The sequence below is a fragment of the Myxine glutinosa genome, chromosome 5 (genome assembly GCF_964187855.1).
Source record: "Myxine glutinosa chromosome 5, kmMyxGlut1.1, whole genome shotgun sequence".
NCBI classification, from domain to species: domain Eukaryota; kingdom Metazoa; phylum Chordata; class Myxini; order Myxiniformes; family Myxinidae; genus Myxine; species Myxine glutinosa.
The window spans coordinates 155,111,734-155,135,905 of NC_136265.1; the positions used below are offsets into that span (position 1 = coordinate 155,111,734).

At 43.0% G+C, this 24,172-nt stretch overlaps 1 protein-coding gene across 3 annotated transcripts in view; it reads left to right on the forward strand.

Annotated features, from left to right (window-relative positions):
• The window catches only part of LOC137426905 (putative helicase with zinc finger domain), a 331,899-nt gene that overhangs the window by 260,137 nt on the left and 47,590 nt on the right, over positions 1-24,172 (forward strand). For 2 of the 3 annotated variants that reach the window (XM_068115906.2, XM_068115907.2), the window contains exons 21-23: positions 8,025-8,079; positions 9,622-9,791; positions 9,980-10,226. In XM_068115906.2, coding sequence (XP_067972007.2) covers positions 8,025-8,079; positions 9,622-9,791; positions 9,980-10,226 — 472 coding nt within the window. The remainder of the gene's footprint in view (positions 1-8,024; positions 8,080-9,621; positions 9,792-9,979; positions 10,227-24,172) is intronic. The other variant, XM_068115908.2, reaches the window with a different exon arrangement.

Genomic DNA, 24,172 nt, shown 5'->3' on the forward strand with positions numbered 1-24,172 from the left:
ACCCACCTTTAAAATGTCATCCTGGTGTTTTGCACGTCGGGCAATGCATACATGTGTGAATCACCAACACACACACACACACACACACACACACACACACACACACACACACACACACACACACCCGCGCGCACACATACACACACACACACACACACACACACACACACACACACACACATACACACACACACACACACACACATACACACACACACACTCACACACACACATACACACACACAACACACACACACACGCGCACGCGCACACACATGTATCGTGCTCTGCATGACGTCTTCTTGTTACTTGCAAAATCTAAGATTTTTCAAGTATATTGGTCGGTTGCGTTTGTGGTTGTCTGTTTGTCTGTTTGTCTGTCTGTTTGTCACCGGGCTACAGGTCGCAATTCTAAACCGATCTTCACAAAACTTTACCAAGTTGTATAGGTTTTCCCAATTGAGAAGCCTATTGATTTTTGAAGTCAAATTTCTAAAATCGCCATTTTAAATCCGATTCACTTGAAAATTGAATAGCATTTGTATATTGAGTCAATAAATTGGGAAATTAACTATTTTCGAGGTCAAAGGTCAACCTAAGGTCAAATTTTAAAAATCCATTTTCATCTAAAAAGCTGTCAATTCTCAACTGATTGACTTGAAAATTGAACAGCATTTGCATATCGAGTCACTAAATTGGGAAACATATTATTTTTGAGGTCAAAAGGTCAAAGGTAAACTCATGGTCAAACTTCCAAAATCATCACTTTTCATCAGAAAAACCGTCAATTTTCATCCGATTGACTTGAAAATTGCACAGCATTTGCATATTGAGTCACTAAATAGGGAAACCAACTATTTTTGAGGGCAAAAGGCCAAAGGTCAACTCAAGGTCAACCTTCCAAAATCATCATTTTTAATCTGAAAAATCGTCACTTTTCTTCCTATTGACCCGAGCTTTGATCAAGATTGTTAATTTTAATCTTGATGAAATCGATAATATGCTGTATCAATGGAATCTTTTTCCTTAGGGAGGCTTTCCCAGCAGATTTTGCAAGTATTGTGCTCCGCATGTCGTCTTCTTGTTTGTCTGTTTGTTTGTTTGTTTGTCTGTCGCTCGCCTACCTGTCACAATTCTAAATCGATCGTCATGAAATTTCACCAAGTTGTAGAGGCCATCACAATTGAGAAGCCTATTGATTTTGAGTCAAAGGTCAAAGGTCATCTTGAGGTCGAATTTCTAAAATCGCCAATTTTTTTTATCTGATTGACTTGAAAATTGAACAGCCTTTATATATTGAGTCACTAAATTGGAAAACCAACTATTTTTGAGGTCATAAGGTAAAAGGTCAACTCAAGGTCAAACTTCCAAAATCATTAATTTTCATCTGAAAAATCATCAATTTTCATCCGATTGCCTTTATTTATTTATTTATTTTTTGGGTATACAGGATCGAGCCTGTAAGAGCAACCATTAATCACAAAAAAAACGGACACATAAAACATATAATAAAGGGAGTGGGAGACAAGAATGGGAGAGAGGGAAGCACACAAGTAAAACAGGAGAGAACAGGGACATCGGGAGATCTGTGGGAGGGAGAAGGCTTGGGAGGAGGAGGCATGGGATGGGGATGGGGGGATGGGAGAAGTAGAAAACACATGGACAGTGAGTGCTAGGACTTCCAGGAAAGAAGTCGGTATTTAAAAAAAGTGGATCTGAGATGAATTAACGGGGGTAGAAAAGATCAAGGTTTTGGATGGGGGGAGATAAGAGATAGTGGTGAACAGCTGTTTTAAAGACCTGGAGGGAGGAATGGGATTGAAAAGAGTGAGTGAGTTTGTTCCAGAGGCGGGAGTAAAGAGGAATGAAAGAATGAAGGTGAGCAGAGTCTTGATTTTGGCAATTTCACCAGAAGAGGGTTGCTGGCAGATCTTGTGCGATCTGTAGGAATATTTGGTGGATAGAGCACACACAGAGCTGGGGGAGCTAGGCCGGATAGGAGTCGGTAGAAGACAGAAAGACCACCAACCTGCCTGCAGTGAGTGAGTGAAAGGCCCTCACAATCAGCTTCATCGCGGGAGATTCCAATAATTCTGAAAGGTTTGGTTTCAACAGCGTGAAGCCTAGCTAGGTGTGAGGCAGGAGCACCAACCCAGAGGAGAGAGCAGTATTCCATTGAGCTGCGGATGAAAGCCTTGTATGTGGTGAGCAGCTCAGGTGTGCCAAGGAAGGACTTCGCATGACGGAGGATGCCCAGTTGGCGACTGGCTTTGGAGGCCAGCTTGGAAATGTGGTTTTCCCAGGAAAGATCATGGCAGATGGTGAGACCCAAAAGCTTGAGTGACGGATCTTCTTGGAGAGGATTGTTGAGAAAGTAGATGGGAGGGTTGTCCACTCGGTCTTTTTGGAGAGACCGAGTAAGAGTGTGTGATTTGTCAGGATTGAAAGACATGTTCCACTTGTTTGACCAGTCTGTGATTTTGTCCAGGTCTGCAGAGAGTGAGGAAGCTGCAGACTGCCGATCTGAGGGATGAGGAATGGAGCGGCAGAGAGTGCAGTCATCAGCAAAGAGATAGAGAGGATTTCCCATAGAGTCGTGGAGATCATTGATGAAGACCAGAAAAAGCACAGGGCCCAGAACACTGCCTTGGGGAACTCCAGCCTGAACAGGAAGGGGAGATGAGAGAAATCCATTCAGGGCCACACGTTGACTATGACCAGAGAGGAAGTCCGCAAGCCATGCGTGGAGATTTCCATGGATACCATAGGAGGAGAGTTTGGTGAGCAGAGCGGGGTGCCAGACCGTATGGAAGGCACATGATATGTCAAGGGAGACAGCTCTGATTTCCTGTTTGGCATTGAGGACCTCCATCCATTGTTTAGACAGCAGAAGCAGCATGTCCAGAGTAGAGTGGCCTGGTCTGAAACCAAATTGATGATCAGAGATTATGCGATTGGAGAAGAGGAAAGATTTCTTTCTTTTTTTTCTTTTTTTTTTTTTTTTTCTTTTTTTTATATACTGAATCGAGTATCCGAAGCAATGATGGATTCCATGACTTTGCTGATAATTGGGAGCAGGCTGATTGGTCTGTCGTTGCAAGGATCTGTTTTTGCAACTTTCTTGTGTAAAGCGGTAATGTTGGCTGATTTCCAAGCTGATGGCAGGTGAGCAAAAGAGACGGTGAAGAGAACAGAGAGACGGTGTGAAAGAGCGGCAGAGCAGGATTTTAGGACCCGTGGGCTGATGCCATCTGGTCCAGTTGCAGAATGAGAGTCGAGGTTTGACAGAAACTTCTCCACCTTGTCAGTAGAGAAGGACACAGAGCCCAGGAGCAAGGTGGTTTGACTGGGTAAGGTGGGTACAGAGAGAGATGGTTTTGGGACACAAGATTTTGAGGCAAACAGTGTTGAGGCATTCGGCTTTGTCACGTGTGGTGTCAACTGTGTAGCCAATTGAGTTAAGGGAGGGGAAGGAAGGGGAACAAACACCAGAAACGGATTTGACCAGACGCCACCAGGATTTGGAGGAAGGAAAAGAACCGATTGGAGAATTTAACAGCATTTGCATAGTGCCTCACTGAATTGGGAAAACAACTATTTGTGAGGTCAAAAGGTCAAAGGTCAACTCGAGGTCATACTTCCAAAATCATCAATTTTCATCTGAAAAACCATCAATTTTCGTCCGATTGACTTGAAAACTAAACAGCATTTGCACATTGAGTCACTAAATGGGGAAACCAACTATTTTTGAAGTCAAAGGGCAACTCAAGGTGAAACATCTAAAATCATCAATTTTTTAATCGGAAAAATCATCACTTTTCATCCTATTAATCCGAACTTTGATCAAGATCGTCAATTTTAATATTGATTAAATGGACAATTTGATGGATCAATGGCAACCTTTTTTGGGGGTGGGGGGGCATGGGGGTGGAATTTGCAAGTATTGTGGTCTTCATGACGTCTTCTTATTTTCTTCTTATTCAGCCACTCCAGTGTGGCTTTATCTTTGTGCTTCGGATCATTGTCGTTCTGCTGAAATGTGAATCTCCTACCCAGTTTCAGTCATGGCTAACTCAAGCAGGTTTTCATCAAGGATTCTCCTGTACTTTGTACCATCAATTGTCCCATCTATCCTGACAAGCTTGCCAGTTCTTGCTGATGAAAAACCGCCCCATAACATGATGCTGCCACCACCATTTGGCCATGATACCGGTGATAACTAGTCCACTCTTCCCGAAGGACACCGAGTGATCTTTAGCATCTACTAAGTAATGCAGGCAGAAGGGACATCCAGTTTAACGTACATCAGAGGGATGTTGATGCACGCACATTGATGAAACACCGGGATGACGGTTTTTTGCTTGGTTGGAGTTCAAACCCAGGATAGACAGCTTATAGAGGCTGGTGAGCAGACCTCTCAGGTCTAGGCCATCCTGTCAGCTCCAGTTGCTAACACTTTTTTTAAATCTCATGAGTTTTTCACTTTGTTTGTAGTTGGTTTGGAAGCTATTTTATTTTTTTGATATAATTTTGCTCCGTTGTCCTTGTTTTGTTTTTGTTGCAAGGCTAATCTATTAGGAACCATTTCTTTTTCTAAACATGAAAAGTGCTCGTGTTTGCTGCTCTCTTGTTATTCCCTTACCAGCTGCTTACAATATTTACTTGTTTTAGGTATCCCATTTACATTGGACGTGTGTTAGGTATCCCATTTACATCCGTGATTGGTTGTTTGTAGTGCGCGCATGCTAATAAACCATGTTTGGTATCGTATGGTCATAATCCAGCTGTTCATTACTCATATTAATGGACTTGCTTCACAGCCAGTTCATTCAAAATGTGCAACGAGCAATTAAAATGCAGCAGTGCAGAACGCGCGGACAAGAGCTAGCCAGAGACTTTTACATTTGTGATGGCAAGCACAAGCCCGAGAATGGATGGGTTCCAGCCTGCTGGCCTGTAAATTTGAGTCGTTTCTCACGTTGGCTGTAATCCCCATTTGCGGGTTTCAGAAGGTGGAACAAAGGACTCGAAGTGTCCACCTCCGTTACAGTATGGGATCACGTTTGACGGACCAAGTTGTGAGGTTTTGTCGTTCTCATGTTTTTGTTCCGAGCGCTCTTTTGATCATCGAGACTGAACCCCAGACGCCAGACAGCCTCTAATTGTTTGTTCGTTTGCAGTAATATTTGCCGATATAGGTGGTTTAAAGATCTCAGTGAGGTTCTACTTTATTACTCCCCTTCTAATGTAATACCTGATAAAATAATTCCATTTGGATTTGACTGTTACAGCGTTTATGGCTTGATATATCGCTTGATGATTACAAGCTGTTTAACCACTATCGGATTTCTGAGCTCCTTGGCAAGCAGATTTGTTGCTCCGTTTGAAGATCGAGCGAATGCAGCTTGGGAAGCTTGCAAACAAATCTACCAGGGAAGCTTGCAAACTTCCCAGTATTAATTGGGAACAAACGAGCAATAAGAATACATTTTTGAGGCAGTTGGGAATTGACAAACGGTTGTGACGCTTCATCATTAACCAAATGCCAACATGATGGCAGTCTTTGCAGAATAGCAATGACAAAACAAGCTTTCAAGAGAGATCCATGGCTTTGAATCTCATCGTAAAAGGGAAGAGATTTTGACACTCTCTAATTGAAGTATGTTTGAATCGAGGCACTGTTCTCAGATTTTGCCCTGCCGTGCATGAAAGTTATTTTTCCAGGCAAATTGATCAACCAAGTGGAGGTGCTTGAGTGCTGAGGAGCATATCAAATGCTCGACATGAAGATACATGTACGACTTTACAAGTTACTTGTTACCTCCGCCACCGAAGGTGGATGGAGGTTATGTTTTCGCCCCTGTCTGTCTGTCTGTTTGTCTGTCTGTTTGTTACTTGCAAAAATCGAAGATTTTTCAAGTACGTATATTGGTTGGTCTTGTGCGTTATTCTGTCTGTCTGTCTGTTTGTATGTCAGTCGCTTACAGGTCACAATTTTCACAAAACTTCACCAAACCGTAGAATTGGTCATAAGCAAGAAGCCTATTGTTTTTGGGGTCAATAGGTCAACATAGGCCAAAGGTCACCAAATTGTCAAGTTTCTAAAATCCTCAATTTTCATCTGATTGACTTGAAATTTGAAGAGGATTTGCATATCTGGACACTGAATTCAACCACCAAGTATTTTTGAGGTCAACATTGGCCGAATTTCTAAAATCCTCAATTTTCATCCGATTAACTGCTCACCAAACTCACCTCCTATGGTATTCAGGGAAATCTCCAGTCATGGCTTGCGGATTTCCTCTCTGGTCGTAGGCAACGTGTGGCCCTGAATGGATTTCTCTCATCTTCCCTTCCTGTTCTGGCTGGAGTTCCCCAAGGTAGTGTTATGGGCCCTGTGCTATTTCTGGTCTTCATCAATGATCTCTCCGACTCTCTGGAAAATCCTCTCTATCTCTTTGCTGATGACTCCACTATCTACCGCTCCATTCCTCATCCCTCAGAACGGCAGTCTGCAGCCTCCTCACTCTCTGCAGACCTGGACAAAATCACAGACTGGTCAAACAAGTGGAACATGTCTTTCAATCCTGACAAATCTCACACTCTTACAATGTCTTTCCGAAAGGACCGACTGGACAACCCTCCCATCTACTTTCTCAACAATCCTCTCCAAGAAGTTCTGTCGCTCAAGCTTTTGGGTCTCACTATCTGCCATGATCTTTCTTGGGAAAACCACATTTCCAAGCTGGCCTCCAAAGCCAGTCGCCGACTGGGCATCCTCCGTCGTGCGAAGTCCTTCCTTGGCACACCTGAGCTCCTCACCACATACAAGGCTTTCATCCGCAGCTCAATGGAATACTGTTCCCCCCTCTGGGCTGGTGCTCCTGCCTCACACCTTGCTCGGCTTCACGCTGTTGAGGCCAAAGCTTTCAGAATCATTGGAATCTCCTGCGATGTAGTCAACTCCGAGGGCCTTTCACTCACTCACCGCAGGCAGGTTGGTGGTCTTTCTGTCTTCTACCGACTCCTCTCCGGCCTTGCTCCCCCAGCTCTCTCTGTGCTCTGTCCCCCCAATATTCCTTCAGGTCGCACAAGATCTGCCTGCAACCCTCTTATGGTTAAACTGCCAAAGTCTAGGCTCTCTGCTCACCTTCACTCTTTCATTCCCCTTTTCTCCCGCCTCTGGAACAAACTCCCCCATGCCCTTCAATCCCACTCCTCCCTCCAGGTCTTTAAAACTGCTGTTCACCACCATCTCTTATCTTCCCCCATCGAAAACCTTTATCTTTTCTACCCCTGGTAATTTCACCCCAAATCCTCCACTTTTTTGAAATACCAACTTCTGTCCTGGAAGTCCTTGGTCTCCTTGTGTTTTATACTTCTCCTACCCCCCCCCCCCCCCTTCCCACGCCTCCTCCCCGCAAGCCCTCTCCCTCCCACACTTCTCCCTGCTCTCAAATGTTGTGTTTGTGTGCTTCCCCTTCTCTCCCCATCTGGTCTTCCGCTCCCTCTTTTTATATATTTTGTTTGTCTGGTTGATTTGTTTGTGAAATAAATGTTAGCTCTTTCATGAGCCTCGATTCAGTATCCAAAAAAAAAAAAAAAAGTTGTGGACGGATTCAAACGAAATTTGACCGGTGTGGTAGCATATGTGACGAGTACGAAATGATTAGATTTTGGTGAAGATCCGGATTTGGATCCGGGTGGTAGAATTTTTAAAGTGATTCTTCACCATTGAGGATCGGGCAAAAGTGATATATAACATGATATTTTTAAAAGTTTTGGACGAGTTATGAATAAACTTGGTGGACGAGTTGGTAGGTGACAAGAACAATCAGATTAGGTTTTGGTTCAGGTCCGAATCCAGATCCCGCCTTTCAGTGAGATACAAAATGTAAACCGTTCACCAGGTGGAGGTATGCTCTCTACCGAGTGACGTTCTAGTTTTTCCTTTATTCACACGCAATGCTTATTTGACCTTTTTGTTGCTTGTGCTTTTTATCATCCCCCACCTCCAAACTCAGACAAAGAACTGTGCTCAGAAAACGAATCAGCAAGCTACGGTGGAGGGCCACGAAGGTGAGTACACTGAACGAGTTTTCATATCTCTGTTTGAAAGTTTGACTTTGACAAAATCTCAAGTACTGAAATGCATCCCAGGGTCGTCGAAAATACTTGCTTTTTTTGTTGTTGACTTTTTTCCTGATACTAAATTGAAGCTCATGGAAGAGCAAGATTGATGTGTTTGCCTGCATTTCCACAAGTCTGAATCTGGATGCACGACACACAGGTGCACATTGGACATCGCACCGTCGTTGGATGTCATACAATGCACACATGGACTGTTTTCACGCACACTGATGTTATTAGATGCACAAATGTTTGTTTTTTTTAATTCAGAAGTTTTTCTTTAGACAAGTTATTAGCTCACCTGGAACAAAGTTCAGGGGAGCTTTTGCGTTGGCACGTCATCAGTCCGTCCGCCCGTAAACACTTGAAACTTCTTCTTCGGAACCGCTGATGGGATTACGACCAAATTTGGCACAAATGATATTTGTTATGTTGTGACGAAAGTTTGTTCACGGCATTTCAAAAATCTGGGTCGAAGGGGCATCCAGGTTTGACCCCCAAAAATGGGAATTTGCTTTTTTTTCTGAAACTACACACACGATTTCAATTAAACTTCACCACAACCTTCACCACCCGTGATGTACCAAAGTTTGTTCAAGGCATTAGAAAAATTGGGATCTGAGGAAGTATACAGAATGGGTGGGGGTCGGGGGGAGGCGGAATGTAGGGGTTGCCCCCCAAAATAGGTATTTTGTTTGTTTGTTTGTTTAAAGTCTTATGATTATGTTCGTATGATTCTACATGCTGCCCTGTCTTCTAGCAACCATTGCAATAGGTTTAAAATACCTTCAGTTAGTGCAGTATACTGTTTGTTCTACCAGGTGAGCACCAGGGGTATTGCCCCTATGTTTTTTTAATGTTGGGTTTGAGAAGCATGCCCATCAAACTATCGACCATTACGGCTCCACGTCTTCAGCTTGAGGATGTTGTGCAAACTGTGTACATGTTTTGTAAGCAGAGGAATCTTCCTGGTTTTTGTTATGTTTTTCCACACAATTTTCCCCATGGTAATGTCATTATGTACTCTGCACTCCCAATGTCCCATCTATTATGAATTCAAAGGAAGCAGAATCCTCGAGTGCAAACTCCCCCCCCCCCCCCATCCCCCGGCCCCTTTTCACTCATCCCTGCAGTAGTGTCCGCCACAGACTGCTTTGCATTTTGATTAATACCCCAAGAGATGCGAACCTGCAACCGCACACAGAAACTTCATTCCAGTGTGTCGATAGTCCTATCCAATGTGTCGAAGCTTCTGCATGATATGTTTGTATTGCCGTGTGTCATGCCCGTGCATAAATTCACAATTTAACTTTACACGTTTCTATCGATTTTGCTTGTTTCTTTTTCTAGTTCAGCTGTGTATTCACGCATCTTCATATTCATTATCATGGAAACCCATCCTTGTTGAAGGAATAACTTGTGATCGAAATCAAAGGTTGATTGGATTGTTTGTATTGTTGTTTGATGCAGGTCTGTCTTCCTTTACCACAGACTTCATCAGGTCCGGTGATACCTTGACCCCAATATTAGGTCGAAAAGTACCCGAACCTGGTATATATCCGCCCCAAGGCCTGGTACCGGGCAGCCCTTTGCTGCATGGTGACCGCCAAGCACCCTATGCTCCGGCAAACTATCCCTGCAATGTACTCATTCCTCTACCCGTAAGCCTCTCCACTCTTGTTATCAGTGTTCATGAACAAATTTGATCGTTTAACCAAACCTGTCGTTAGTTTTCATGATTTGTCCTTTCACCTGGTTACAGGCCTGTGATAATAATGAATTTAACCATTCATGTGAATTGTCTCGCATACATATATATACACCTCTTGCCTCCTCTGCTGCCCTGCAGTGCCCACAGGTTGGCTGGCATGGCCCAGTTGGCCTCGAATCACAGGTATTTACACAACAGGCAGCCGCGTTAGCATATCAACTCACCTTGCTTCAGACGAGCCAGCGGAATGCTCAGTTGCAATCTCAAAGGAGCCATGTGCCACCCCAACAGCAAGCTGCCACCAGAGAGAGTCCCATACTGCCTCGATACAGAGCATCAGGACAGCAACTGGAGGAACCGGAGGACTTGGGTGTGGCGGGAGAAGGTCTGTTGGCTTCATAACCTTACATTTTTACACTTGGAACTCATCCCAACCTATAACAATCATGCTCAACACTAAGTTTTCTACCTATTCCTAACCCTAACCCTAACCCAAACCCTATATATACTGAAACGCAAAAGAAACTTACCACCTTTGAAACCTTTAAATATCAACAATAACACTGCGTGTAGTAAATGTGTGAACTTATTTGTGGACAATAGTGTCCTCACTGTCAGACAAAACGGTCATGGATGGTCACTTGAACCTTCAATGGTCACTTCATAGCACAGCTGTTGAACAGCCGTTTTGACTGTCAGTGATTAGCCAAGGGGTACGGGATGATTTTAATGAGCTGCACGTGATGTCTTGATATTGGCTTTAAAAAGGCCAGTGCAAAATGGGCATTTTGACCGAAAAATTTGACCATTTTGACCAACTTCAAAAAGACCGAAAACGCAAAAGAAACTTAGCACTTGTTTGAAATGTAATAAAATTGTAACAGTTCAAAATAAAACAAACCAACAATTGCTAATTGAAACATTGGCATTTTATTGATGACATGTCAAGTTTTTGACCAAGATACACCATCTCATCAGTTTGTTCTACAGTACAGAACAGCACAGGGTGCAATGTCAGTCCCCTTTCAATAGCGTGTGTGGCCACCATTGTTTTGGATACAGGCAGTGCATCGTCGGCGTATACTACCTACCAGTCTTTGGATGGATTGCTGCTGGATTCTGTCCCACTCAGTCCTCAATGTCTGAAGCAGCTCTGCCCGTGTCCTGGCCCTGCCAACTACGCGTCTCCCAAGCTCATCCCACAGGTGCTCTATGAGATTCAGGTCAGGGGAGAGCGCAGGCCACTGCATGGTGTTGATGTTCTCGCCTTGGAGAAATGCAGTGGTAAAGCGAGCAGCATGGGGACGAGCGTTGTCATGCTGAAAGGTTCTCAGTTCTGGGTGGTCTAGCAGGAATGGCAGCAGATGAGGTCGCAGGATGTTATCCACATACCGCTGGGCGTTAAGATTCCCATCCACAACCACCAGTGGCGTCCTGTACCGGCCTGATATGGCGGCCCACACCATCACACTTGGGCCACCCCACCTGTTGGCTTGACGCATGCAACAATCGGCATATCGCTCGCCAGTTCTTCTCCAGACATGCTCATGCCCATCAGGAATGTCCACACAGAACCTTGACTCATCGCTGAAAGCGACCTCGTTCCACTGCGCCAAGGTCCACCGCTGATGCTGCTGGCACCATCTCTGTCGGTTGCGGCGATGGGCAGCCGTCATCACGGGGCCTCTGTATGGTCTTCTGGCAGTAAGACCATAGTCATGCAGTCATCTTCGTGCAGTATCATTGGAGATCCGTGGGTTTGCACGCCCTGGAGTTTCTGCCGCAGTGCGGGATGCTGGACGGAATCAATCCCGCAGGTGACTTCGGACCATCTGCCTGTCCTGCCTTGCAGTGGTGACTCTTGGCCTCCCTGATCGAGGTCTGTCATCTGCAGAGTTGTGGAGGGTGTCTCTGTCCACTAGGGCCGATATCGTCTGGTGTGAACAGCCAAGGCGACGTGCCACCTCACGGTAGCTCAGTCCGCCTTGCAGCATGCCCAGGGCACGCTGCCGTTGATCCCTTGACAATCGTGGCATGTTGATTGAAATGCCCATTTTGCACTGGCCTTTTTAAAGCCAATATCAAGACATCACGTGCAGCTCATTAAAATCATCCCGTACCCCTTGGCTAATCACTGACAGTCAAAACGGCTGTTCAACAGCTGTGCTATGAAGTGACCATTGAAGGTTCAAGTGACCATCCGTGACCGTTTTGTCTGACAGTGAGGACACTATTGTCCACAAATAAGTTCACACATTTACTACACGCAGTGTTATTGTTGATATTTAAAGGTTTCAAAGGTGGTAAGTTTCTTTTGCGTTTTCGGTCTTTTTGAAGTTGGTCAAAATGGTCAAATTTTTCGGTCAAAATGCCCATTTTGCACTGGCCTTTTTAAAGCCAATATCAAGACATCACGTGCAGCTCATTAAAATCATCCCGTACCCCTTGGCTAATCACTGACAGTCAAAATGGCTGTTCAACAGCTGTACTATGAAGTGACCATTGAAGGTTCAAGTGACCATCCGTGACCGTTTTGTCTTACAGTGAGGACACTATTGTCCACAAATAAGTTCACACATTTACTACACGCAGTGTTATTGTTGATATTTAAAGGTTTCAAAGGTGGTAAGTTTCTTTTGCGTTTCAGTATATATATTCAAGGATTTTCTCTCATGCCAACTTCCTTCTAACAGCTCTGTGCCAGGTAAATGACACGTTTTACTGTAGATGTGCTCGACGACCAGAATTTGTTTGATTATTTGTCATGGTCTCTTGGACGCATCATAAACTGCATCTTGCAGCATCCCGTCCTTCTGATGTGACATAAAGCTTGCTTCCCTCTTTGCACTCCAGCTTCCATCCTAGTTCTAATGCAGTACGTTGTATGAAGTTATGAAGCTTTTCATGACAAAGAGTAACAAGACATTCACGGTTATCCTGTGTTGTGATCACAACATGGATTCTGGGACATTGTGAGAAGGATAACGGCACTTAGGATTTTATTTATTTTCACATTTACTTTACATACATGTGGAAATTCAGCAAAGCTGCGCCGTTTCGAATTTTATTCCGAGCATGTGCTACCAGGTGAAAATCCCATGCACTGTCTTTCAATATGTACGAACATCCTTGTACTCCATGTAAAAGCACATGATGTCTCCTCATTTCCTCGTGCTGCGTATTTGTATGTACAAGCTTTCCCAAAGACCCTGCGGCAGAAGCACAAAAATTGGAAGACATGCATGGAGAATATCTCCTATAATATCTGGAACAGTCTCCCCCCCCCCCCCCCCCCTTCCCTTACTGTCCCTGTTACGAAGATCCAATGCAACTGTGTGCATATTGATGGATGTACTCAGGTTGTCATACGTACTTAATAGACATACATTGTAGGACGTACTTAATAGACCGTATCTGTAAGTCCTATATTTATGCTGGGGATGCTTTCCTGGTGAAGACGATGTTCGGTGAAACAACTTAAATCAAATGTTTATTTACCAAGACTTCATAAAAATTTATGAGACGTTCCTGCGAGCATACTTTGGTCAAATTGTACTGATAAATATTAAATAATTACCTTTTTTTTTTTTTTAATAACAACCAACCACGGCTTGCTGAAAATGTTTCCAGAGTTGAATCCTTGTGTTTAAGTCTTGAAATAGTGATTTTGCTTTGTGCTCTATCAGCAAACTCTGGGCACGGTCCGTTGATCTTGATCTTTGATCCAAGCACTTAACAGTCGTTCCATATTATCCATCACCCTATCTCTGCCTTTTGTTTTTCTAGCAGCACTTAATGGGGTCACACTTCGAGCACATTCTCTTATTTTATCAGCGTTAACATGAATTATTCTCACTGTCGTAGCTGGTAGGCCAAGGGCCTTGCCGATGTCCACAGATCGTTCTCCCACATCAAACCTCTTTAGCACATCCATTTTTACCTCCATATTAATGGCTTTTCATGGCCTAGCCGTCTTTGATGCAGATGCAACAATATCACTAGCTGGCGTTCTGCACTCATGTGTTGCGGGGTTTTGCTAAGGTTTAACGGGTGAAAACTCTCAACCGTGTCTTAACCCCAATATGGCATTGATTTTTACACTGATGCTATGGTATGCGGCCGAGTGATAGAGGCTGTTCGTCGTTATGAACGCTGCCCAAAGGAGTTCATGCATGTTGTTTTATTGATATTTTTCAATTTTACATTTTCAAAACAACATAAGAAATCAATACATTTAAAATCGAATTATGTTCCCGAATTTATCGGTGACGTTCTTGTGAAACAAATAGGAGCAACGTAAGTTGGGAATACTGTACTCACAATTGAAGTACGTACTTAGGCCTAAAAAAAAAAATGTCGAGTTTCCGGTAACATGACCTACCCCAATAATTCCTGCCAACCACAATTATTATTTTAATTTTTTTGCGAGTGCAGACTTCCAGGCGTCCATTTTATGACCGTTGTCAAGCACTCAGCATGGCATTCCTATGGGTCTCAACAGAGAAAATTAGCAGCTCTTTATTTCAGTTTTCATATGTATAATATGGTATGTATGTATACACGAGTATATGTATATATATATATATATATGGTGAGCCAGAATTATGGTCATTTTTAACACTCGTGTAAAGGTAATAAAAAGTTCGATTTCAAAACAAATTCTTACAAGAAAGTGAAGTGCATAACGTGCCATTTATTTGTGGAAAAGAACATCTCGGAGATGCGCACCATTTTGTCTGACACATTCCTCCAATCTTGGACGCCAATTATTCATGACGTTCTGCAACATGGCCAAGCATTCCCTCACAAAAATTATTATGGGCAATCTCATCATCTTGGCTTAATGCCTGGACAGATTGAATTTTATAGGGATAAAAGTTTAAATCCTTATGCAATATGCGGCGTAGTGATGTGTGAGAAATTCTTAAGGCTAATGCATGCTTTCGGCTAGAGCGATGCGGACTTCTCAAAACTGACTCCCTTACACGCTCAATGTTTTGTGCCGTGTTTACTGATTTGGATGCTCCTGGCGGTTTCTCTTTTAAAGTTGAACCGGTCCTCTCAAACTTCTGAACCCCTAACTTGATAGCACAAGCAGAGGGCACATTTCCATGACGTTGAACATTGAACACTATCATTATTCTTGTAAAAAGCTTTGATAGCGAAAGTGAATTCTTTACCCAACCAGTTCCACATGGTCCTCAAGTGTTTTGCCTGCAAAAAATAAAACTAAATCAGTAAAAAATTTAAAATAATAAAAATGCTTGTTATGTACTTCAATATCATGAATGAATTTATTTTGAAATACAATTTTTTATTTCCTTCACACGAGTTTCAAAAATGACCATATTTCTGGCTTACCCTTTATATACACACTACATGACCAAAAGTATGTGGACACCTGAACATCATACATCTCATTACAAAATCATGGGCATTAATATGGAGTTGGTTCCCCCTTTGCTGCTCTAACAGCCTCCACTCTTCTGGGAAGGCTTTCCACTAGATGTTGGAACATTGCTGCGGGGATTTGCTTCCATTCAGCCACAAGAGCATGAGTGAGATCGGGCACTGATGTTTGGCGATTAGGCCTGGCTCGCAGTCGGCGTTCCAATTCATCCCAAAGGTGTTCGATGGGGTTGAGGTCAGGACTCTGTATAGGCCAGTCAAGTTCGTCCACACCGATTTCGAGAAACCATTAATGTACGGACCTCGCTTTGTGCATGGGGGCATTGTCGTGCTGAAACAGGAAAGGGCCTTCCAAAACTGTTGCCACAAGGTTGGAAGCACACAATCGTCTAGAATGTCATTGTATGCTGTAGCGTTAAGATTTCCCTTCACTGGAGCTAAGGGACCTTGCCCGAACCATGAAAAACAGCCCTAGACCATTATTCCTCCCACACCAAGCTTTACAGTTGGCACTAGGCATTTGGGCAGGTAGCGTTTTCCTTGCATCCGCCAAACCCAGATTAGTCTGACGGACTGCCAGATGGTGAAGTGTGATTCATCACTCCAGAGAATGCATTTCCACTGCCCCAGCATCCAATGGTGGCGAGCTTTACACCACTCCAGCTGACACTTGGCATTGCTCATGGTGATCTTAGGCTTGTGTGTGGCTGCTCGGCCATGGAAGCCCATTTAATGAAGCTCCCAAAGAACAGTTGTCGTGCTGACGTTGCTTCCAGAGGCAGTTTGGAACTCGGTAGTGAGTGTTGCAACCGAGGACAGATGATTTTTATGCGCTTCAGCACTCAGCGGTCCCGTTCTGTGAGCTTGTGTGGCCTACCACTTTAAAGCTTAGCTGTTGTTGCTCCAAGACGTTTCCACTTCACAATAACAGCACTTGCACTTGACCGGGGAAGCTTTAGCAGAGCAGAAATTTGACGAACTGACTTGTTGGAAAGGTGGCATCCGATGACTGGCTGGAGTGGTGTAAAGCTCGCCACCATTGGACTCTGGAGCAGTGGAAACGCATTCTCTGCATTGATGAATCACGCTTCACCATCTGGCAGTCCGACGTACTTATCAGCGTTTGGCGGATGCCAGGAGAATGCTACCTGCCCAAATGCATAGTGCCAACTGTAAAGTTTGGTAGAGGAGGAATAATTGGCTGGGGCTGTTTTTCATGGTTCGGGCTAGGCCCCTTAGTTACAGTGAAGGAAAATCTTAACGCTAGAGCATACAATGACATTCTAGATGATTGTGTGGTTCCAACTTTGTGGCAACAGTTTGGGGAAGGCCCTTTCCTTTTTCAGCATGAGGCAGGAAAGGGGGAAGGGGAGGGGAAGGGGGGAGGCAGGAGAGGAATGGTGCTCATATATATGCTGGTGGGTGAATGTGGCTCACGTTTCTGAGTTAAGTGTGATGCTGATCAGGAAAAAGAAGAAGCCGTACTACCAAATTCGTACACTTCCGGAATTGTTTGATTTATTTGTATTCAAATGTCTGGTGATTGTTTTGTATTTATCTATGTGAATGTGTACTTGTATATAACTGTCATTAATTTAAAAGGCTTAGGCACTATCGAGCGTTTTGTTTTGTTTTTAACTCCAAAGAAACGATCTTTTTTTTTTTCTTTTTTTGCCTAAAACACTCCCAGGCACTCACTGATGAACCTCTGAAAGTTTGATGAAGATCCATTCAGCCAACTCTGAGAAAAATGGCGGCACAGACAGACACACACATACACAGACAGACATCTCTCTTATATAGTAGATGATGTGTGATGTTCGGGTGTCCACATACTTTTCGTCATGTAGTGTACATAATGCATTCTTGTGCTCTCTTTATTTTTCGAAACTCTTCATTCACAGACCCTGCTCATTGTACCGTTTTGCCTGCTTGACTGTGGGCTTGAGATGCACTGCTGTTACGTGAATACGAGTTTTATTGAATAACTAGCAACAGTACCCGGCGTTGCCTGGGCGGGATGGGGGTGGAGGGGGAAGGGTAGAGGAAGTAGGAGAGGGAGGGATGAGGAAGAGAGTGGGGAGAGTGGAAGGGTTTGATGAGGGGAGAGGGAGGAGAAAGATGTACTACATATACATATTTTGGGGGTTGGGGTGGCTTTGACAGGCCCCTCCGTTTTGGGGGAGGGGCGGGAAGGGAAGGAGGAAAAAAATTCCCATGCAAAGAGTGCTTCATAACCTCAGTGTAGCACAGGTAAAAAAGGAAATTGTAATACCCTGTGCCACCATCACCAGGTGGCACTTCATGGTACACATTTACATCGAGAATGTACGCCCCTTTTCCGGTCCCCACATCCCCGAATGAGGCCGCTGCTACATAGCCTATGTTACCCCCAAGACAAAGTTGTGTCTGTATTTGTACCCCGAATAAAGCATATAAGCGTTTCTAGCTGGAGTACCCAGCGTTGCTCAAGCAAAAAAGAAACATTGACATATTTGAAATTAGATTAAATATAATGGAAAAGCAATTACATCCAAATCAGAATCCATCACGCATGTTAAATCATCATTTTACCTTTTCGTTGAATATATGCTTGTGAATGTGCCATTCATCTCGTTTCTGAGTTAAGTATGATGACGTTCAGGAAGAAGAAGAAGCCTTACCACCAACTTCGCCCGCTTCCGGATTTATTTTTACGGCGTAGCCCATAGGGCAAAGCCGTCTAGAACAGTGTTTGAACACTGTTTGAACAGGTGATGTGATTACGTCTGATGTCATTACGGCATACGGTGGCTGACTCTCCACACACCGCCATTTTGATTTATATGTCGTTCATGCCGACAATATCCTCAAACCTGTCATATATCAAAATCGCCATGCTCTACCTTTACGTTTTTCATTCAGTGTGAACACAAACAAACCGATTGTTATAATGACCATCAAATACCGAAAACATCGGCGTTACGGATCTACATTGCAGGGCTCAGGCAGAAATGTCACCATGGACAATTTCTTTGCAAGTGTTTCACTTTCCCAGACACTGCTTGATAAAGGCCTGACGCTTGTGGGAACACTTCGAAAAAACAAGGCCTACATCCCTGCTGTGATGGCAGCAAGAAAGGACAGAGAGCGTCATAGCAGCGAATTTTGTTTTTGCAACAATATGTCAATGGTAAGCTACGTGCCAAAACCAAACAAAGCGGTGATTTTGCTAAGCACATTACACCATGATAAAACAATCATGGAAGGAGCAGGCAGGAAAAAAAACCCTGAAATCATAGGCTACTATGACGAGACAAAACGTGGCGTCGGTACTATGGATCAGGTGGGTGTGCACGTATTCGTTCAAAAGGCAAACAAACTAGGAGGTGGCCAATGGTCCTATGGTACAACGTCCTCGATGTTGCCTGCCTGAATGCGTTTGTGTTATTTCAAGCACAGCACCCTGATTACCATCCAAATGTGAGCTGCAAACGTCGCCTGTTTCTCAAAGGACTTGCCATGGAATTGGTGAGGCCTAATATGGAGGACAGATTCATTTTCATCAAAACGCTTCCAAGCAGGGTCACAAATGCTTTGGAGGTTTTTGGCATTCGACATGAAACAGCAAAGACGTCCACAAGTGGTGCACCAAAAAGGAAAAGGTGCAATTCCTGTCATCCACAGAAGGACTGAAAAATTTCCACCACTTGAAAAAAATGCGCACAGCATGTGTGTAAAGAGCGCAGCCATCTTTTGTGCCACAAGTGCTACGACTAAAAAAAAATTCTTTTTTTGCTTTGAAATGAAGAAAATGTTTTGTATTGATTTTCTTTTGCAAATACTAAATACTTTTTACTTTACAAATAAATACTTTTTCTTTTTTTTGCAAAGTCATCGAAATGCATCTCTGTGTTTTTTATTTAACCCCCCCCCCCCACACTTCCCCCCCCCCCTCTCGATTCATGAGGGGGGGGGGAACCATAGGATAAAACGATTCTGGGGGAGCAAACATTCTTTATGCCAAGTTTGAGCCTTGTGGGTCAAAGGATGTGCAAGGTACATCAGAAAGCACACCACACACACATGCAGTGCCGCTTTATAAGGGAGTAAGGGGTGCGGCAGAGGGGATGGGAATGCAATAATTCAATAATAATAATAAAAATTAAAAGAATACATCTGAAAGAATACAACAGAAAATAAAATTGCATTTTCTTCGTTGTTTTTTTTTTACAACAATAACCTCAATGCTAAACCGGTCCAAAAAGACCCACAAATGCATTCTAGGGGTATAATTTTAAAAATAAATTCCCCCGATCCTGAAATGAAAAAAACCCAAAACACACATACAGGAATATGTATTACCCCTCATTCGAAGCATATATGAAAGATCATGTGTAAAATCGTTTTTATGACGAAGTTACAGTGAAACAAACAATCATGCCAGGCAGTGGGATGGGGTAAAATTTTAAAATATAAATTCCCCCGATCCTGAAAGAAAAAGAAAAAACACACACACACATACAGGTGTATGGATTACCCTTTCTTTGAAGCATATATGAAAGATCTTGAGTAAGAACGTTTTTATAACAAAGTTATGGAAACATAGCCTGAGGCCATAAAAGACCCCCGATTGCATTATAGGGGTTAAATTTTAAAAACAAATCTCCCCCCATCCTGAACAAAAAAAATCAATACACACACAGATATATGCATTGGTCTTTCTTTGAAGCTTATATGAAATATCTGGGATAAAAACGTTTTTATAACAAAGTTATTACAAAACAAAGTCAATGCCAGACAAAGAAGACCCACAAATGCATCTAAGGGTTAATACAGTAGTGTATCGTTTCAGTAGTATCGTTTTCGTAGTAACAATAATAATATAGTAAATATAACCATAACACTTTAATCCCAATATTGTGAATGGAAACTTATTGGATTGAAGCGGTGTATGGTTCATGAATCAATGATGAGCGCTGTTCGGCACTAATATTAATAACGCGGAAGGAAAGAATTAGCCTCGGTTTTTTTTTTATAGTAATATCATTTTTGAAATAACTAGGGCATGCCCGTACTATATATATATCTAAAATTATATCCCCCCCCTCTATTTACATGAAATGGTTTGGTCCAAAGCGAACGGCTTGCGAGTACGGTGACAATCCCCCCCCCCCCCCCCCCCTCTATTTACATGAAATGGTTTGGTCCAAAGCGAACGGCTTGCGGAGTTTGGTAAAGAAATCGCCATAGCGTGCACAAACGCGCAGGAAAGCGAAAGAATCGCAAATTAGTTTTAATTAGTTTTAAAACATAGTTTAACGCCAACATAGTTTGCCAACGTGAAATAAATGAATACGCTCTCAAATGTGCCGTCCGAGGCAGAGTCTGTTCGGCACGTTCGGCACACGTGATAGCTCGCTGCTCTCTGATTGCTTGAATCGTTTTTTGGACATAGCTCGGTAACTACTTGTCCGATTAATATGAAACCTTGAAAAGGCACATCCTCGGGTCCCCAGCAATATACCTGGCAAGTTTAAAGTATATCGGACCCGTGGTTGTCGAGAAACAGCGGTCACAGACATACATACATACATACATACATACATACATACATACATACATACATACATACACACAGAGATTACTGGAATTATAGATAGATGATCACGTAACGTTAATATTATAGTAAATCTAATCGTAAAACGAATCACTTCGTAGTGACTGCAAGCTTTACTGGAAGTTAAAATATATCATCTTCTACATATTAAAGTAGCGGAAGTTTTGTGTCCGTTACGTCGTTACGTCTCTGATGTCATTACGACGGCTGACTCCACCGACCGACATTTTAATTTACTAGTACACCCTCTCACTACCGGAGTGGCAGGAAGGGTCATTCATCTTTGGGGTATATCAATTCCAGTCGATCTATGGTCGGGTCGCAAGAACATTGGGTGTGTGTTCATTTACCTAGTTTCTTGTGGAGAGATCGCCAAGTGATTTAAGCATTCGAGCAAGCACTCCATTCAAAACCGTTAAGGAACGGCTGGTTTGGCAAGCACTAGCTAGCTGCTTGGTCAATGAGCACACCCCCAACCCTTGTGGGGTATATAGATTACAGTAGATCTTCGCTCAGTTCTCCAAGTAAAACTTACCTCACGGATGTCGGGATTCCTCCAAATTTCTTTCTTTAATGTTATAAACAGCATTGGCGACTGTTTAAAAAGCTAATCCGGTGTGTTTGTGGTTTATAATATTTTACAAGCCCGGCTGTGCTGCTGTTACACTTTTGGTCTTGTTTATTATTTGTGTTCAAATGTCTGGTAATTGTTTGCTTTTTATTTATGTGAATGGGTACTTGTATATAACTGTCATTAATCAAAAAGGCTTTGGCACAATAGAGCGATTTTTTTTTAAATCCAAAAGAACGAATTTGTTTTGTTTTTTTTCGCCTAAAACACTTCCAGGAACTCACTGATGAACGTCTGAAAGTTTGACGAAGATCCGTTCAGCCATCTATGAGAAAAATGGCGACACACCCACACACCGACAGACACAGACACACAGACCAAACGGCTCTCTTATATAGTAGATGAGAATTGACTAGTGTGAGGCTCATGAAGCACTGAAGGTGACGATCATCGGTTGAATGGGAGCAAATGGGGTGAAGCAGTGTGAGAGGGGTTCCACCAACAGGTACAAGACATGGGTACAAGCTTCACATACAAAATATTATAATGAACAATTGGAATGGGTATTGTAAAGATTGGATTATCCAGGCCGAATTTGACCATAATGGTTCCATGTTTCCGACAGTCTCTTTTTTATAGATGATCGAGGCTCGTGGAAAAGCTAGAGCAGAATGGAAGGGAACAAATTGGAAAGGGGGAAAGACCAACAGCAGAGGAGAGATGAGAATGAGATCAAGGGTATGAGGAGAAGCACATGTGGGGGATGTACGAAACACAGCAATAAGAGGAAGGGGAAAGCAGTGATGAAACAGAAAAAGGAACAAACCAACTGACAACTAACAAACGAAAAGAGGTTAGGGAGATGATGGGTTCACAATAACCTGGAAAAGGGAGTACCTGGGAATGAGGTCATCTCAAAATAATCATGAAAGTTCCAGAAACAATTGTTTGTTTGGAAGATTGATGATAGGCAGCTCGATATCGACCATAACTTTGGTTATTCCAAGGTCGTTTGTCTTTTCTTTTATTGCATTCCATGCCACTGGAGATTTCAAGTCAAAGGCACAATAATGAAATTCCTTCACATTAAAGAAAAATTGAGTATTACACCGCAAAGGACATTCCCGTCGGTGCTGGAGAAAATAATGATGAAGCGAGCAACAATCTCATGGTAATTGACAACAGTGACACTTGGTCTCACTCTGACGCGTTGCACATGCCTGGCTCCTCATTCAGCCTCTTCACGGTTTTGAGTCATTTTGGTGATGGGGTCATGATAGCCGTCTGCTTGTAACAGAACTTGTCACGAGCATTGTGTCTGGCAGAATATGTACCCGCGTCTCGCATCTTTAAGTTGCATTAAGGGGTAACGAGAAAATTTGTGCCTTAGCTCATGGAAACCTTTATGGTGTGTTTATTCTTGCTGTGTTTGGTTTTCTTGAAATGTAATTTGTCGCTTAAATGTAACTTTGAATTTTAAACTATCCTTTTTGAGATGTACATCTTTAAAGGCATTAAGTGCATTGACACGAGCACAAAAAGGCCGTGTATTTATGGCAGACACCGTGTCCCTTTCCTTCTCTTAGTGCTATCCCCACCTAAAACTCTTTCCTTTCTTTCCCTATTCCCCCATACTCTCACACCTTCCTTTCTCATCCTTTTCTCATCTTGAATTCTCAAATAGCCCCTTCCTCCATTCTCATGCCGATGGGCATACATAACAAAATGTCCCCTAATGTCCGTTGAAGGCCAGTTTGGCATTGCCATCTCAACGTCCTCTTACACCCTTTCCAGATTTTATATGACTGTGGTATCCCAAATCAAAACCCCATTAAGATTTAGTCCCCCCCACACCCCCTCCCCTACCCCTACAAGAGTGTGAGGCTCATGGGGGTTTTGTTACATTGTCACAGATTGGCAGCGTACCCTCCAAACTGGGACACGTAAAACTTTCTGATGAATGTGTGGCTTGAACTTACCTACTCATGTTAAATAACTACCCTTATTGAACTCTGAGAGGTGTTTTAAAAGTTCTCATCACCAATGCACCTGACTCGTTACAGAGCGTTGGTGCTGTCGAAACAGTCTCTTGGCATGGGTTACACCAGGTAGTTTGCCGTTTCCTTCCTATCAAGTCAGTCAGTAGTTTGCCGTTTCCTTCCTATCAAGTCAGTCTGAGCAGAAATTTTTAATTTGTTCAGGGTGCCACCGATAACTCGTGTAGTCTTCCCAAAAGACACTATGAGATCGTTAACGTCCACTACCAGCCAGTGTTGAGGACGGGTCCTCCTCCGGCTTGGCGTACTTCTGATGGATGCCTCGTCCTGGATGTGAAACGTCATGGTGACAGTTTATAGCTTTGTGAAGATTCGAATCCAGGTGAGACAGCTCAAATATGACTGCCCATCAGGGTGGAGCTTATTTTTGAACTTTTGAAATATGATCTTCTTACCCTCTCAATTTGTTCCTATATATGAAATAAACATTCAGGCAAAATATGAGCACAATTGAACAATATGTAGGGGTAGCTCAATGATGGTAAAGTTTCTGATACCCCAAAGCTGCGGCCGCCCTTTTATTTCGCATACTACTGATAATAGATTAATTCTGTTGATAAATTAAGAACCCAATTTTAACTACTAAGTAAATTGACACTCTCTCCTATCATCATACACACAACATGCAATCATTGTGGTAAAATTAATTACTGGGAACACAGATAAAACCTTTAAGTTATAAAACTCTGTGCTCC